The following is a 17094-nucleotide window of genomic DNA, read 5'->3' as shown; positions in this document are numbered from 1 at the left end:
GAATAATGACAGAATAATTCTTAATACTGCCCAGTGAGAAAGGATTTATTGAAAATAGGTTAAAAAGAGTTTGGCTTTTTTAGAATCCATGTAAAGAGAAGCTGATTCTTTCAGCCCGGCTGCTTTTTAGAGCTGAACTGAGGTCAGTCAGAGATATCATAAATAGATGAAGAGGACTGATTGAGACGGCCAAGGAGCAAATCTCTGCTCAGATTCGATGTCTTTCATACTTTCTTTCAGCCTTCCACCCTCACCCATCCTCTTCTCTCAGCTACAGCAGGAATTCAATTACTAGCTCTTCTTCCCTCTTTTTTTCTTTTTTTCTCTCTGAACTGGGCCGAGCGTAGTTATCCTTAGCAGTAACCGTAATCATGCCACTGGCATTAATTGGGCTGTAATTGCTGAGGCTCTCAGCACCTGGACGATGCTTAATTGTGTGCACTGTGCTGGCACAATGACCCATAATTTTTGGTTCATTTTTTCCCCTAATTTTTTCCTTCTCATTCCATCTGTATTGCTCTCCCACACCTCCATCAGCCTCCCTTTCTCTTCTCCGTGTGGGTGTATCTGAACATTTGTGCACCTCTAAGTTGTTTCAGTTTTAACCAACTGGTCAATTGCCATCTGCACCTCCAGTTCACTCCGGTTGCCTCGAACGAGCCAGTAAAAGCCCTTCTGCATTCGGTCGCATCCGTGTAATGTTTGGTTATAATAATAAAGTAACATAATTCTGCTTCATGCACTCTCTTGAAAATAAACACATCATCATAATTTACTCTTTCCAAGCTACTGTGGGAGGCATTTCATACAGCAATTAGCTTTATTTATCCCCAACTGCACGGCTGCAACTGACAATTATTTTCGTGATCGATCAATCTGACGGCCTTTGTCTTGTTTAATAGATTAATTGATTAATAACAGTCCACAAAATGTCAAGATGGTGAAATCTGCCTGTCTCAATCTCTCAGGGCACAAGTTGATGTATTCAAATTATGTGTCGTCCCTACCAACAGCAACAACCAGATGATATTCAGTTATTATCATGTAAAACAAAGAAAAGCAGCAAATCCTCAGATTAGAGAAGCTGGAACCAACAAATGTTTGGTTAAATGACTTAAACGGGTGAATCACGATCAGAATATTTAACTATTTCTGTGGAATAAGTTCACTCTACAGAATATTTTTATTCTCTCTCTTCTTTTTGGGAACTTTTCTACCTGTCACCTGCAAGGCAAGTATGTACGGACATAACAGGAGGTATGTACGGACATAACAGGAGGAGCTATTAGAGCTGTTAACCAAAAATGTATTAAAAGTTAAGCAACATATAATCTCACCAATTAAATCTTGTTCATGTCTATTAAATCGGTTAATACTTACCCAGTCTGCGTTTTTGAAAAAATACCACCTCACATGTCTCCACCACATGCATGTCAGTCCATAACTATGTTCTCACAGCAGGTTTTGTGGCCTGAATCCACCTGAATCTTTTTTTTTTTTTCCTCCAGATCCATTTTTTCCCAAGTGGCTGTTCACATTATTTAAAGATGTTCAGAAATGGCCGTTCGTCCTGTTTGTTGTGGGCGCATGACGTCTGTCTACTACTATTTCTCCGACCATACATTTCTTTATTTTTGCGTCCATTAGTCCGACCTCCCATTTCTCCGACTTTAGTAAACCTAACCCTAAACCCAACCGTAACACTGTAGAATAACTTGGACTAATGGGTAGTCGGAGAAATGAGCGGTCGGACTGACGTTTGTCGTGCCTCCTTCCATGAGTTGCCATAGTCGAGTTTACCCGAGTAAGGAAAACAAATTTGATTGGGCGTTATCGAGCGGGCGGGATATTCAATGTTTGGGGCGAGACCGAGCTCGGTGTGTTTGTGTGTGCGAGTGTGTTTAGCTAACGTAGCTAACTGTTAGGTAGAAGACTTGCTACGTTATAGCTTGCTAACTTAGCTAGCGAGGCTAAGTGATGGACCGCAGGGATCGGTGGTGGTGGATGAGTCTCCTCATTTTTCTCACGGCGTGTTCACACCGGGCGCAAGGGAAATTTTTCGCGTGATAAGATTACATACAAAGTCAATGTACAGACGCGAATGGACGCAAATTTGTGCCGGTGGCGTGAATGGCGCGACGCGAATGAAGCGAACACGCAAAATTTGCCAAATATTCGTGCGAATGCCGCGAGTAAAAACAAATGTTCCAGCGGGCAAACTCGAGCGAGTGGAGCGAGGTGAATATTTTACTCGCGCCCGGTGTGAATGCACTGTCAGACGTTTGATTGACTGATGACGGATCCTGATATCATTGGCTGATGAATCGTGAGCAACGTGATGCATAACTGGTGTGCCTGTGTAGCCGATGTCATCTGGTCCTCTGCGTTGTGTTTCTCGGTACGGACTGCCCCAGGTGGGGTTCGAACTAGAGGTCGACCGATTAATCGGCGCCGATAGGACGTTTTACAAACTATCGGAATCAGCGGAACTTGGCTCCGATAGTGGCCGATGGCTGCAGTTTTTTCCACAGCGCCATTCGAACCCTGGTCTCCTGCACGGCAGGCGACGATGCAAACCGTTTTGGCAAGAGCTCAATGAGCACAAGCAGCTGGTTTGCACGTCTTTTATGGGTGAGTGAGTGCACCTCTGTTACATCTGCATTATCCAATGTGAAAAAAACCACCCCACTTTCACCTCGGATTTACTCGAAAATAGAATCTGCACAAAGTTTGGGCTACATCGCCTGATAGATGAGTGATTACATTAATTTTAAGACCCATAGAATGAATAAGATGAATATCTTTACAAAATGTGACCTGTATCAGACTGCAGTGTGAACACTTTATCTGACCCACATGTGCAGTAGAAGCACAAGACCTCTGACAGCATGAAGCACGGTGAAACATGGAGTCCAGAGATGCAAATGTTTAGAGTTTTATTAGTAAGTTGTTATGCAGTGGCTCCCAGCCCCTCCTGCCTGCACACAATTGTGACAAATGTCAAGTGACATCAAGGTCGCATTGAATTCTGATGCAGGTCACATTGCTGTTCAGACTGAGGTCAGAATCAGGTCTGTTTATGAAATTGACCCAAATCTGATTTGAAAAGATCAGATTTTATGTGTTTTGCTGTTCACACTGTTGTGAAAAAATCTGATCTGGGTCACATAAGGGGGAGGAAATCAGATTCAGGCCACTTGGGCCTGCTGTGTGAACATAATCCATGACTGGTGTCATGGACAACACAACTGTGACAACATAACACAACGCCTCTGAATAGTTTGAGCATATGATCAACATGATTACATTTGAAAAGTAAAGAAGAGAGATAAGCACCAGAGGTTGAAGTAAAAGTCTGAAATATCTGTGATCTGGATCTGAAGTCGTGTTGCTCTGTCACAACCAGACCAGTGTATTCCTGGATTTTTCCCAGTCTTCGTTTTCCTGAAACAAATCATAAACATAATTGAGGAATCCTATTTTATGGCAGGTTAGAAAATCTAAGATGCCCAAGCTAACATCAGTCATCAACTTATCTGTTGCCGAGCAACCAATGCTACTTTTCTCATTTCATCTCCTCTCGCTGAGCCATTGTTGCTGTGTCGCCACTTTGTTGTGAAAGTCTGTCATGTGTTGGTGGAGCTGCTCCGGTAGCTGCAGGCTCCCACGGTGCCGCCATCAAAACACAACACGTTGTTAGACTCTGTAGTGGCTTCTCAGTCAGTCACTTCAACCTGTTGATGGTTTCACTTCTGTAAGGGGCCATTCAAGAGCAAACATATGGATTGACGAATAGAAACGTGAAAGACAAATGAACAGTTATTCTGAAGTGAAGGTAGGAAGAATGAGGGATGAAGTCCTAGTAATCACCACAGTTACCAAAAAGTTAAAGGGATAGTTCAACATTTTGGCAAATTGGCCCATTGCCATAATCCCTATAGTAGGAGTAGGTTCGTTACGCTATGATAGCCGAGCTATGAGATAATACCGCTGATGTGCGTTCCTGTCGGTGGCAGTTTTCCGGCAAGCAGTCTCTGCATTTACCTCGAAAACAACTCTGTCTGGTAACGTTGTGTTATTATCTCATAGCGTGGTGAATGTGCAGGTCACAACTTGTCCACCAGAGCGTTTTGGAGTTGTTGGATTGTGTATTTGATGAGTTTGATGAGGGAAACCAAGAAATTCCTTTAGCTTCCGTAGCGTAGCTCTGAGCAGCTCGCAGCTCTGCTCTGCCGTTCTAAAAATAGCTTGCAATGACAATTCAAGGTAACGAACCTACTGCTATGACTATAGGGATTATGGCAATTGGCCAATTTTCCAGAAGGTTGAACTATCCCTTTAAGATAATCTTTTTGCAATACATAACCCTAAGAAGACCAAAAGTCAAGTGTTTTACCATTTGCTTTTCTTAATAGAGTGATGTTAAGAAATATCCCAAATTTTTTATTATTATTATTATCATTTTATTCTGTTTTTGTGTTTGAGGATTGTCAAGAATTAGCTCTACTTGTATCTTATCAGACTAAACTGCAAATAGCTTTGAACAATGAAGGTGTTTGTGAGGTACAACACAGTATAATACAATGTAGAGGATGTTTATTGCAGAAGTTTCTGTGCTGCTGCAGCATGTTGGAGTCTTCTAGTGTTGTCACTGACCTCCTGCCTCGTTCTGCTCTGGTTTGGTAGACCACCCTGGAGCAGCTCCACAAACACTTCCTGCTGGTTTTGGAGTCCCTGACAGAGTTCTGGGACATCCTGGACGAGATTGACAGCAAGACCTGGATCCTGGAGCCGGAGAAGCCCAGTCGGTCTGACACCATGAGGCGGATCACCATCGGTACGGTGTCACACACGCAGCCACATCTCGGCACAGCTAATTCCAGTCATCCAGACACTTCATGTCTATAATCCAGCATCTCATGTGGTGGTTTGGGGCGGGGACATCCTGTCTGTGTGTGCAGGGAACAACGTGTCCATCAAAGTGGAGGTGGATCCCAGACACCCTAAGATGCTGCCAGAGTGCTGCCTGCTGGGAGCCGAGCACGGTGCGTAGGACCCCACAGACATGGCAACGCTTCAAAGTGTGTTGTCAGGCGCCGTGAGAACATAAGAAGCATATCTGCTCTATTACACACCCAAAAGTGACACGCCGTATGAAAGCATGGAAAATCCTCTCCTCACTCCAACACACTCATCAGCTGCAGATGAGCTCTGTCAGTGAGGAGGGGGTTTAAGGGAAGGGACTCTCCAGGATCTCAGAGCCCTCGGAGGTCAGCGGTGCTGTCAGGCTGGCTGCAGCTTCACTGCTCTATTTTCACACCGACTGAGCCAGTAACTGAGCCTTTTAAAGGTGTAGCATGAGAATTTAAAAATGTGGCCTGTTTTCCTCCCTGGAAATTATATTTAGTCTAACAGAAAATTGAGAAACTGAAATATAGTTTTAGTTACTGAACGTATCTATTCTCTAACCCTAAACCCTTTAATGAATGCTCAACTGTTCAATCTTTTTTTAATCAAAGTAAATAAAGTTAGACAGTGTCACTTGTAAATAAAAATATTTGTTTTATATTTTTAAAATTACTTCCAAAAGCAAGCAGAGGAGGTAGCTTCATCTTTCTTTCTTTTTTTGGGGGGGGCATTTTTGTCTTAAATTGCTAGGATGGTGGAGAGAGACTGGGGGGATAACGTGCAGTACAGATCAACACAGCCGTGAATCAATCCAGCGATCACTGCATTGGGTGTTGCCAAACATAAGAAGTTCTGTTAACCACTCTACCACCGAGCAACCCCTGTATCTTTTGCAGTAACCCTAAATTTATCTGCAAATCCACTGTGAAGACACATTTAAAGGTCCAGTGTGTAAAATGTAAAAACCGTGACATCCAGCGTTTGGATTCTAGATTACAGCGCTCACTCGCACTATGCCCTCCTGTCGACAGGAGAAAAAAAAAGCGTGTTTACCACGACTGAGAATTTCAGGAGCATGGAGTGATGAGGTGTAGATCTAAACCATGTTACGATATGTCTGCTGTTTCCTCCTCTTTCTTCTTTCCTTCTGCCTTATTCTTCGTCGGTTTATATGAATGCGAAACTCTCTGACTGGCTGGATTTTCCCTTCAGGCTACCGTACAAACATGACGGCACATGATGGCAACACTCTCTAAAGCAAGACCCTTGCTATATGTTTATATAAAAGAAGAATTATGAGGCTATGAAAACCAAACAAATTTTATTTTATAGCGATTATACACTTATATACATGCGTAGTATATTCAGATTTGCCAATAAAGCTTGCCAATTATTCCACACTGGACCTTTAACTGTGTAAATCGTGTTGTTTCTTTGAGTCAGACAGTTTGAACTTAACCAGTTAAAATTCACCAAAAAGCAGACTTGATATAGATGAGAAATGTTGCAGTAGATTACAAATTCTAAAATGTTAAAAATGCCAGAAAACAATGAAAAAATGACTTCATCAAATGACAGTTTCCAGGTAAATCTCCCCTGAATACCCACTAGGTGTTTGTCAGGTTTTCTTGGATAGCTGCAACAATAAAGGAAAATAATTGTAATCTATTCATTTACATGAATGTAAACAACAAATGCGTTCCGTCGTCTTCACCAGGCCGAGGATCAGTCCAGGCAATAAAGCAGCCGTTCTTCACAACAGATGAGTGAGAAGCCGTCAGGCGTGAACGCACTAGCGCCTCTTTCCCACTGATCCACACACGTGTGGACTTCCAGCGGACGGCTCGTGTTGACTGTTGTCTGCTGTCATGTCAGAGGACTTTTCTTCCAGAATGGCACATTTTTCATTCTCACCACGCCAACACGGAGCCGGAGCGGCGAGCTTTCACATTTCTATTTAAATCCCCGTCAATTGTTGGCCATTGTTTCTGTAAACTCAAGGTCACGCAACTCCTAGCCTGTTGCCTAGCAATGCAACTCAAAAGATATTAAACACATACACACACACGCTTCAGCCAAGATGGGAGGCAGGCGGCAACCCTCAAATACGAGGGTCACTCTGAAATATTGCTTTTTGCATGTAGGAATAACAAATAGTGAAAGTGATGAGCGCCGCTCGGAGACAAAGTTCCCCACGGTTCACATCCGACAGCGGGGACGCCGGCGTCGCTGGTGAACTGGCTGTTGTCACATAACAGGCGGCGTTCGATGCTGTGCTGAGGAAGACAGTCTCATTTTCTTAAGGCGCTTGTACACAACAGTACACAACAGTGTATCCAAAACACAATCATCTCTTTTCTTTCCTTCTCCCTGCAGTGGTGACGCCGCTGAGGAATAAGCTGAACGCCAATATGCACATGTGGTGAGTTCCTCTGCCTCAACTGAGCTGTTACTTGATTGGATGAAATGAAAATTCAGTGTAATGATTGACCGTCTTATGTATTTGTACGTCAGAGTTTGTCACTTTGGTTATTTAGGTGATTTTTACACTATAGTGTTCATGAAACAACCTAAACCATCAATGTGTAACAAGCTGCTACATCACTGACTACACAGTCCAAGTCCAGCTCAGTTGATGAGTGTGTTAGTCCACAGTGGTCCACTTCAAAAGGTCTTGGCAGTTCATGTGACCTTCAGTACAGTTCACATCAGCCAGAGGATTACTGATGAACCCACATGCAGCTCTGTACATCCAGCTCTAAGCCAGATAGATAGTAGATAGAGTTCACTTTTGAATCGTCCAAAACAAACACTATGAAACATCCAGATACCTCCATACTGCTCGTCTGTACTGACCCAAGTGTCCTGAAGCCGCCACATGAAAAAGTTGTTCTGAAAACAATAATGTGATCTGTTTTTATCCGTGTTGTAGCAGCAGCTCCCAGTGGCTCTAAAGATGTTTGTGCGCATGCGCGAGAGCTACTGCCAGATGTTCTTCCGTGTTTACATCCATGGTTTACCAAGAAGAACGAACAGAAGAACTCCTGAGTCGCCATTTATAGAAGCCAGAGATGGAAAGAAGAACATCGTAGTTCCACCAGAGACTTTGGAAGTGGATGGCTCTCGCAGAAAATCTTGCGCATGCGCACAAACATCAACAGAGGCACTGGGAGCTCAGCACGCAGAGTTCACTAAAGGACACATCCAGCCTGAAAAAGCTATACATTGATCAATTATTATTTTTTTAACATGATATGAGATAAGTTTAGATAAGATGAGTCATAGAAATAAATACATAAAGGTATTTGTGGGTTCATGGTGATGTGATGTGATTTCACTGAGCTCCGTGGCTCAGATACACTCAACACTTGTGTCTTTATTGTCGTTTTTTTTAATGGGATGGGCTGAGTGTGTGCTCCAGCCCGACCTGAGGCCCTACTGCACATACTGCAGCATTATCAGTCACAACCTGGAGAGTAAAGAACCATCTTAGTCTCCGTCAGGAAACACACACACAGTCACAGTCACAGGGAGAAATCTGCACAGTGACAAGATACAGAGTGATTATTTATCTTCCTGTTAAAGTCTGAGAAGAATCTTCCTCCACCACGCTTCAGTTTGAAGCAGCAGAAATTCTCCTGGTTTTTTTTTTTTTTGGTATGTTTTTTTTTAATAGCATTGGTAAAAGGCTCCTAATCATCCCCCAGTGTTTTTGCAGGCTTATTTGCATGTGGTTAATTAGTGTGTGAAGCTGTCTGTGGTCTACTGGCAGGAACCCCGACTCCAGCGTCTTGCACAACCTCCGGGATGTTTTGGAGATCGAATTCCCGTCACCTGCCACCCACGAAAAATCTGTATGTCACACAGTTTCCCCCTCCCATCACGATTACCTCAAGGACTTGTGTGTGTGTGTGTGTGTGTGTTTACATCTTTCTTACATCCTTTGCTTGTGTCCTCCTGTTTGTGTGTTTGAGCTTTAAGTTATAAGGGGGCGGACATACACCGCTGCCTATTTTTCTGTCTATTTCCATATTTTTTTCTTTCTCTCTGTGTTTTGTTTTTCCAAGAGGTGGGCACAGAATTCTCCTTTAATTGGGTTGTTAACAGATAAGATCATTAGAATAACAAAGATGGCAGAATTCTCTGCACTATCAAATCGCTTTAATTATGCAAAACCATTTATCTCTCCCTTTTTTTTAAGCGCACGTTCCTTTCCCCTCCCCTCTCTGCGATGGGTTGAAAGGGCGTTGTGTTTATCCGCTGTCACCGCGGTGATTAATGCCTCAGCTTCATTAACATTCAGAGGAGTGCAAAAAAGTTGAGTTGACCAGATGTTGGTTTTTTTTTTTTTTTTTTTTTTAAAGCTGCCATCCTCTGTCTTAATGGATAGCTCCAGAAAAACAGGAGCTTCTCATTACACCAACATGCAAACAAGAGCAGAGAGAAAGTGTGTGTGTGTGTTTGTGTGTGTGTGTGTGTGAGTGATAGAGTGTTAAAGGTGATGTCAGAAAAAAAATCTAACTAGTGTGTTTGTCTCTAAGTGGTTACAGAGGTGCTGCCCAAATCCTCAGCATCTGTACTGTGTATCGTGTGTGAACAAGCTGAGTGCTGATTATTTCCATTCACTTTGTGTGTGTGTGTGTGTGTGTAGGCGTTCAGTGTTGAGTGCGGGATTTGTTACTCGTATCGCCTTGAAGCTGCGATCCCTGATCAGGTGTGTAACGACCCTCGCTGTGGCCAACCCTTCCACCAGGCCTGTTTGTACGAGGTATGCACACACGCACACACACACACACACTCACACACACACTGTGCTGATTAATGAACACTTAAAGGTATAATAATATATGTAGGAATTCCCACCATCTAGTGGTGCAGTTGCATATCTGAACGTATTCTTGATGTTGCATTCACGTGAAATGGGGCAGACGTCAGACAGACAACAGACGCTGCATGTAACAGGATAAACAAGCCTCTATGTAAACAAGTGGTCCGCCAGCACGAGGCAAAACAATACAGGTGCGACAATATGTTGTCATGGTGATGTTGTATTGTTTTACCGTCTTTCTCTGGTGGAGTAAAATGACATCCGGTTGGTTTGCCGACGGCCGTCTGCCTGACTGCACCTGAATGCAACACCAGTGCCTCTGTCCTTCCTCACACTACACAGTGGTGACAGTTGTAACAGGCCGAGCCCACATCTCCGCTGAGTTTCTATGGTTACCTACGGTCACGCTGCCACTCAACGTAAAAAATGGTGATGCAACATGGCCGCCTCGGTTCGGTGCGTCGCCCGCTTATGTATTTGTAACGACTTGTAACAACTCATTCTAAGGTACCAGAAAGCTTTCATTTGTATGCGGCTGTGATTGGACGTATTTATGAAAGCAATATTTGATTTTTGCTAATAAAAAGCCAAATAAGTTACATACTGGGGCTTTAAGACAAGAATAGACAGATGTGTCGGTACCAGCGTTCCTCAGATGAGCTTCATTTGTCTGTCATGAGCTAAACATTTTCTTCTGAACTGCTGCAGCACAAACACTCACTTCACAGCCACAAGGTTGTGTGCACTGAGTGTGTTTGTTAGTAACTCATGGTGTGTGTAGGTCAGATTGTGTAGAGTAAACTCCTAGCCTGTAGCTGTGAATATGAGCCCTGTGGCTCCAGACCCACATGACCATAAAAGGAGTCGCTGATGAATGCATCACATAAAAGGCCGGTTGGATGTTGTACTGTAACTTAAATTCTAAAAGTGTTTTGTCACATAGATATCAAGAATTTGAATAATGTTTCACTTCTAAATGTAACTAATCAAACTAATGCTGTGTTCACATGGAGTCCAGCAGACGGCAAACTGGATGTCCTGTTAATGGATGAGTGAACGACGGTAAAGCTTGGGGGAGACCAGCAAAAAATACAGTTGACGGCGGATATGCCGTCCAGAGTTAAAATATTTGAACTCTGCCGTCTTGCCATCTTCCTGTCCGACTTGGACCGTTTGTTTTTGCCGTTCCATCCAGCGGCGTTTGCCGTTTGCCAGACTCCATGTGAACACAGCATACCGTAACTCCCACAACTAGTTTGCAAATAATGACCTGTTTATTGGAGAGTAGATCATGGAATCTATCCAATACATAAGATGTGACCCATGTTGTAATGTTGTGTAGGTCAGTGTAGTGTTAGTACTGATACACATGCTTTATTTCTTCATTTGTGCAGATATAAATAAAATAGTTTATATACAGTAAAGGGTCAGATGTCACATTGAAAAAAAATGACTTGACATGCACCAGGAGTCTCTTCTGACTTTCTGTTTATAATAATTCATTACTTAACTGCAGATGCCTTGATGCATTTGTTAAGACTTAATGCATACAGTCCAGATTATATACGTAGATCAATAGTTTAAAACTATTAGAGTCCAAGAGCTAACAAGATCCTTACAAGATCTTAACACCAAAAAGACAAAAGACACAAAAAAGACTTGATGCAACCTGAAATGTTTATTCATTTGGAGACTAGGTCAAGTCCAGAGACAGTCTGGAATCCACTGTGGTCTAGTCTTTAATTTACTCCAACTCCAACATAACAGACTGTTATAAGAGGTCAACCTTGGTAATAATGATACATGTAATGAAAGTAGTTTATTTGTGATAAAGGCAGCAAGGTTCAGTGTATTGGAAGTGCTCCTCCTCTTCCCTGCAGGCCCTGAGCAGCTCAGTAGACTGTGGCTCAGGGCTGATAAATATCATCAGTCAGTCAGCATCATTCACTACTGTAAGGCTGGGCTCAGTGAGTCTATCCATTGTACTTTTGTGCAACACATTCTGTGTTTTAATCAATATAAAATAACAGTGTTGTGGGTGTAGCGTTATTGTCCTGCTGCTGAATCGAAAATTCAGTTTCCTCCAAAGCAGCTCGTCTGTTCCATCTGACCATGTGTGTTGCAGAGGAAGCGCAGCAGCAACTGTGACAGTTTGTTTCTGGAACTAGCGGTTGTCAGGACGCCTGATATAACTCCAACATAAACTGTGATTTAACACAAACAAATATCCATTTATATGATATGATAAAAAGGTACAGGTTGTGCTGGTGCTCAGTGATTGTAGTGAAGGAGCCACCAGAGACTCTAACAGAGCTGAATGGATAAATAGGCACTAGGATTCCAACTTGTGTGAGTGATGTTTTGAAATGCACCTTCTCCATTTTGACACAGAGTGACATCAAACTGTAATCTTATAATACCACATAGAAAATGAAACAATTTTAATCAGAGTCAAATGAAGAAAAGATATATGCGCGGCCGTAGATATTCAATGAGCTCCTTTTTAGAGCTGTGAAAACATGACAGCAGAACATTCTGAGGTCGCGCGTAAAAGCCCTTCAGACGCTCCAAAGTGTCGGTAATCTTGAATATACCATTAAAGTGTGCAGTATTAAGTGTACATTGAAACAAGCGTTATCATCACTTGACACTGACACATCAGATTCAAGGTAACCATGTGATGAAGTGGTTCCTTTTCTTCCTTTTTCCTTCAGTGGCTGCGAGCGCTTCCCTCCAGCAGGCAGAGCTTCAGCGTTGTTTTCGGAGAGTGTCCTTACTGCAGTAAGGTACGTCTGCTCTGCACCGCTGGCATTCAGCACTTCATTAGCACGGCTCCATGCAACATATACAACCTCCTCTTCTCTGAAAGGCAGCCCAGACTGTTCACAGCAGTGTGCCGCATTCGCTCTTAGTAATACTGGAGGTTTGTGAATGCAGCATCATCACTGATTGAAAGTCAGTCGGTTTTATTTGTGGGGTTGAATTTAAAGGGATAGTTCAACATTTTGGCAAATTGGCCCATTGCCATAATCCCTATAGTCATAGGAGTAGGTTGGTTGCCTTTAATTGTCGGTGCAAGCTATTTTTAGAACGGCGGAGCAGAGCCGTGAGCTGCTCAGAGCTATGCTACGGAGGCTCATGGGATTTCTTGGTTTCCCTCATCAAACTCATCAAATACACAATCCAACAACTCCAAAACGCTCTGGTGGACAAGTTGTGACCTGCACATTCACCACACTATGAGATAATAACAGAACAATATGAGACAGTTGTTTTAGAGGGAAATTCATGCACAACCGCTGATGCGTGTTCCCGTCGGTGGCAAGCAGTCTCTGCATTTGCCTCTAAAACAACTCTGTCTCGTAACGTTCCATTATTATCTCATAGTGTGGTGAATGTGCAGGTCACAACTTGTCCACCAGAGCGTTTTGGAGTTGTTGGATTGTGTATTTGATGAGGTAAACCAAGAAATCCCATGAGCTCTGCTCCGTCATTCTAAAAACAGCTTGCACCGACAATTAAAGGTAACGAATCTACTCCTGAAATTATAGGGATTATGGCAATGGGCCAATTTGCCAAAATGTTGAACTATCCCTTTAATAGTGTTTGGCAGATCCTCAGCCAAAGCCCAGGCAGAACTGAGGGCATGCCCTTTTTTTAAAAAGTGAACCTACACATATTACACAAAGCTGTTCAGGCCATTTAATAAGCATTAAAGATTAAAGCAGGTGTTTTCTTCCATTGCAGCCCATCACAGTGAAAATGGCCCAGAAGTCCTGAGGAAAGGTTTTGTGTTCCTGTAGCCTCCGTCTTCACTTTCATTGCAGTGTACCTGCTCCATAGAACTTACTTTTCTAGAGTGAAAGGGTTCAAATTCACTTTGTCCAACTCCAAGACCCCGAGGACGCAGGCACCCAGGAGCAGGAGGAGACCTACACAGACCAGCCAGAGCCGCCATCCTGTCCCTTGTGTGGGACCGGCTTCCTTTCCTGGACCTTTGACGGCAGACCAGTCCCCAGAGCTGTCTCTGAGTTCATCGTCCCACTGCCACTGGTTGTGTAGCGGCCTCTCGTCCCATCTTTCACTGCGGTCCCAGTGTGTTTCTGTGTGTTCTCTCCTGTGTGTGTGGACTCGTTCCTGCCTCCTCGGGGTCTGGATCACTCCGTTTCTTTTCCTGGAGGTCTGTTTGGATTGAGTTTTCTATCAAAGAGAATAATTTAAGTGTTTGCTGTTTGATGATCACATGAACAACTTCAAATAAACTTGTGGACTGATTTCCAGCTGAACAGTTGAGCGTTTCTTTGCAGCTTTCTTGAACTTGGGTCACAGCAGGAATCTTACTGTTACAGATATTAACAAAGACAGTAAAACAATTGATAAAACATTCATCAATTACAGATTTAAATCGAACAGTCTTAGTGTTAAAACAGTTTTTCACAGCAAATTAAACTGCTGTATAAAGAGCCTGGCTGCTCCTACACCTCTGCTTCACACCTGTTTAGGAGGTCTGGGGCCTAGCGGAGGGCCCCTCAGGTAGCATGCAGGGATGGGTTTGGGTCTTGTCTCATCTTCATTGTCATCCTCATCTTCATCCTCATATTCTTCATCATCATCGTGATACGTCTGTACAGGCTTTGTCCTCTGGGATCTTCTGACAGTAGGCGGAGTTTTTTCCTTCTGTGAGAAAACAGAACAGAGTGAACTTTTCTTTTATATCATATATTTAAAGGCCAAGCATCTTTATTTATATAGTGCATTTCATACCAAGGCAACTCAATGTGCTTTACATAAAGACAAACCATTTAAAAAGAATAGCTAAAAAACAAACCATTTTTTAAAAACTAAAAGAAATGTAAACATTAAAGCAGAAGTAAGCGATCCGGTGGTTTTGTCTAACTTCCTGTCAGCAGATGGAGTTAGCAGTCCCCGCCCTCGTCCCTACGTGACCACATTCACGCGCATCCCTTGGCTGCACACACAGAGAGGACCGCCCCTTTATGCCGTTCTCTCTCCTCATTGGATAAAGGTTGTAGGATACAAGGAAAGTTTTCTCCTCGGCTTACAGCAGAGCAGAGTGACTGACAGACCCGTGTTTCAGACCAAACACTCTATAGAAGTGATTGCTGTCGGAAGATACAACTATTTAAGACTTATATTAACACAAACATTCCGCTTACTTCTGCTTTAAACATAGAGTTAAATGCAAGAACAAAGAAGAATAAAAAAGTAGAAGAAAAGAAAATAGATGAAGTTCTTGATAAGCACATGAAAAGAGTAATGTTTTTAACCTGGATTTAAACTGCTTATGTGACTGGCGTTGTTCTGTGACCTGCCCTCAGCGGATTTTGAACCCGGGCGACGATGCTAACCGTTTCATCAAGAGCTCAATGAGCACTTAGCAAGTGGGTTAGCACGTCTTTTATGGGTGAGTGGGTTTGACCTCAGTACCACTAACCACCACACGTTGTCACTTCTCCTTACTGGTACCTCATGACTCTGACTATACCCACAGACCTCCGTTACACTTACAGTTGGGGCTGATTTCAGTTCTGCTGGTAGTTAAATGATGAACATGTGTGTTAGCAGCCTGAAGCCTGGAAGGGAGAGTGTCTGTATTGAAAGGCTTTCTTTAATAAAATAATCACTGTATTTCTGTGTTGCAACTGTGCCCCATAACTCCTAACAAGTCTCCACATTGGTGCTGTGAAAACCTGAGAACTTGTTTCCAGCCCCAGTGTGCCCTTCCTCTACTCTAATGCTTAATGTGCAGTTGACAGATCTGCAGTAAATGTTAACCCAGAGTCTGTGTGGAGTGTGTCCATGCTCTCAGGTGTTTATCATCGGCTGCTTTGGTTTCAGACCTTACCTGTGTCTGAGGTTTAGTGAGGGGCGGGGCTCTGATGTACTGGGCTGGAACAGGTTTAGACTTTGCTCCCTCCTGAGGGTCTTCATCCACCTCTGTGACCGCGGGTTTGGCTCTGGAGGCTCCTCTGGCTCGTCCTGCTTTCTGCTAATAGATAGATGTGGGATTATTTAATTATCAAAAATGTTTTATATCCATTTCCCTGCCCAGGCTTTATACTCCCTCCACATGTGTAGCTGTACAGTTCTATATGCTGCCGATTTACCATCATGTCTTTTAAAACCCATCATAAAATATATTCTAAAAAAAAAAGGGAACTTTTTTAACTTTTATTGTCTTGATTGTAAAAAAAAAAAAAAACCTGTCTTGGATTCTCTTAAATAAAACTTTGACTCTTCAGAGCCGTTATCAGATATAAAATAATATATTTATACGACACTAGTGGCGAATGATTCAGTGAACATGCCCGCTGAATGGCCTTTATCTCGGCTGACATTTACTCTCCTCGCTAAACCGCCTGTAAATGGCCACTTCTGTTTAACTAGGGATCAAACTGGCCAGCACTTTAGCATGGAAATTAAATGACACAAGGAGAGGAGAGGAAATCAGGAGCATAATTGGAGACATCCTGTGCTGCGTAAAGTGTGTGTCATCAACTTCTTCAAATTGGGCCATTGAGAGGGCGCTCGCTGGGCCCGAGGGGTCAACAAGTGATTCTGGTGAATTTGAGGAGAGTCGCAGTTCTCCTCCAGCTGGAGACCTCGGCACCTCTGGGTGGCATTGTCAGTGGTGGGGGGAGGGGGGAGGGCTGGGGGGGGGGGGGTTAACCCTTCGCCTTCACTGCTGTCACGTTCCCTCATTCGGGTTAAGAGACTCAGTGAAGGAAGCAGGGACATTTGTAACCAAGGCGGAGGAATTCAGTGTTCACTGAATGCTAAAAAAAACATTAAACTGATTAGTTATAACGATGAATGACATTTCATCCTATGGTATCAATGAATGGTGCATGATCGAAGTGAAAAGTATCATGACAACAATGACAGATTTCAGTATAGAAAGGTTGATGTTTGATGCCTCATCTGTGTTTGAGTGTTCTTGCTTTATAAAGTTTTAACATGTTTGATCAGTGCTGTTTGTTTAACCCTTTCATGCATGGTGTCTGCTACAGTCTGTGTCATGACCTAAACAAGGACAGGTTGCTTTCTCTCTCTCACACACACACGGGTTCAGATTTAGAATTAGAGTTATTGTTATTAAATGTTATGTGTGTTCATACACATCAAACATATCAAAACATATGTTTTCATTGTACTACTGAGTCCCATTAAAATAACTCCTGTTGTAAGTGCATGTTGTCCACTATAGTGGACAGATACACAACTCCTTTAAAATGACATGTATTGAAAAACTTGTTTACTCGTTTTAAAATAAGAAAAAACTTTTATATTTTTTAAAGTTTGTTATTTAAAGGGATAGTTCACCCAAAATTGAAATT

The 17094-nt window shown here is 42.9% G+C and overlaps 2 protein-coding genes across 4 annotated transcripts in view; one reads left to right on the top strand and one right to left on the bottom strand.

Moving 5' to 3' along the window:
* The window catches only part of fancl (FA complementation group L), a 39618-nt gene extending 25997 nt beyond the window's left edge, over positions 1-13621 (top strand). The window contains exons 8-14 of one of the 2 annotated variants that reach the window (XM_083987711.1): positions 4687-4837; positions 4962-5045; positions 7285-7330; positions 8681-8762; positions 9560-9676; positions 12451-12522; positions 13484-13621. In XM_083987711.1, coding sequence (XP_083843837.1) covers positions 4687-4837; positions 4962-5045; positions 7285-7330; positions 8681-8762; positions 9560-9676; positions 12451-12522; positions 13484-13516 — 585 coding nt within the window. In that variant the 3' untranslated portion in view covers positions 13517-13621. Of the gene's footprint in view, positions 1-4686; positions 4838-4961; positions 5046-7284; positions 7331-8680; positions 8763-9559; positions 9677-12450; positions 12857-13483 lie in introns of those variants that run through there. The other variant, XM_083987710.1, reaches the window with a different exon arrangement.
* The window catches only part of LOC310997884 (serine/threonine-protein kinase VRK1-like), a gene marked incomplete at its 3' end in the record, with an annotated part of 30669 nt that continues 27157 nt past the window's right edge, over positions 13583-17094 (bottom strand). For both annotated transcript variants that reach the window (XM_083987709.1, XM_083987708.1), the window contains exons 12-14: positions 15603-15746; positions 14231-14413; positions 13583-13936 (exon numbers count right to left, since the gene is read on the bottom strand). In XM_083987709.1, the coding sequence (XP_083843835.1) occupies positions 13583-13936; positions 14231-14413; positions 15603-15746 (681 nt within the window). The remainder of the gene's footprint in view (positions 13937-14230; positions 14414-15602; positions 15747-17094) is intronic.

Source organism: Trachurus trachurus (genome assembly GCF_905171665.1).
Source record: "Trachurus trachurus genome assembly, chromosome: 15".
Lineage (NCBI taxonomy): Eukaryota > Metazoa > Chordata > Actinopteri > Carangiformes > Carangidae > Trachurus > Trachurus trachurus.
Note: the sequence above shows the minus strand (reverse complement) of the source record. Positions and strands in the feature narration are given on the sequence as shown.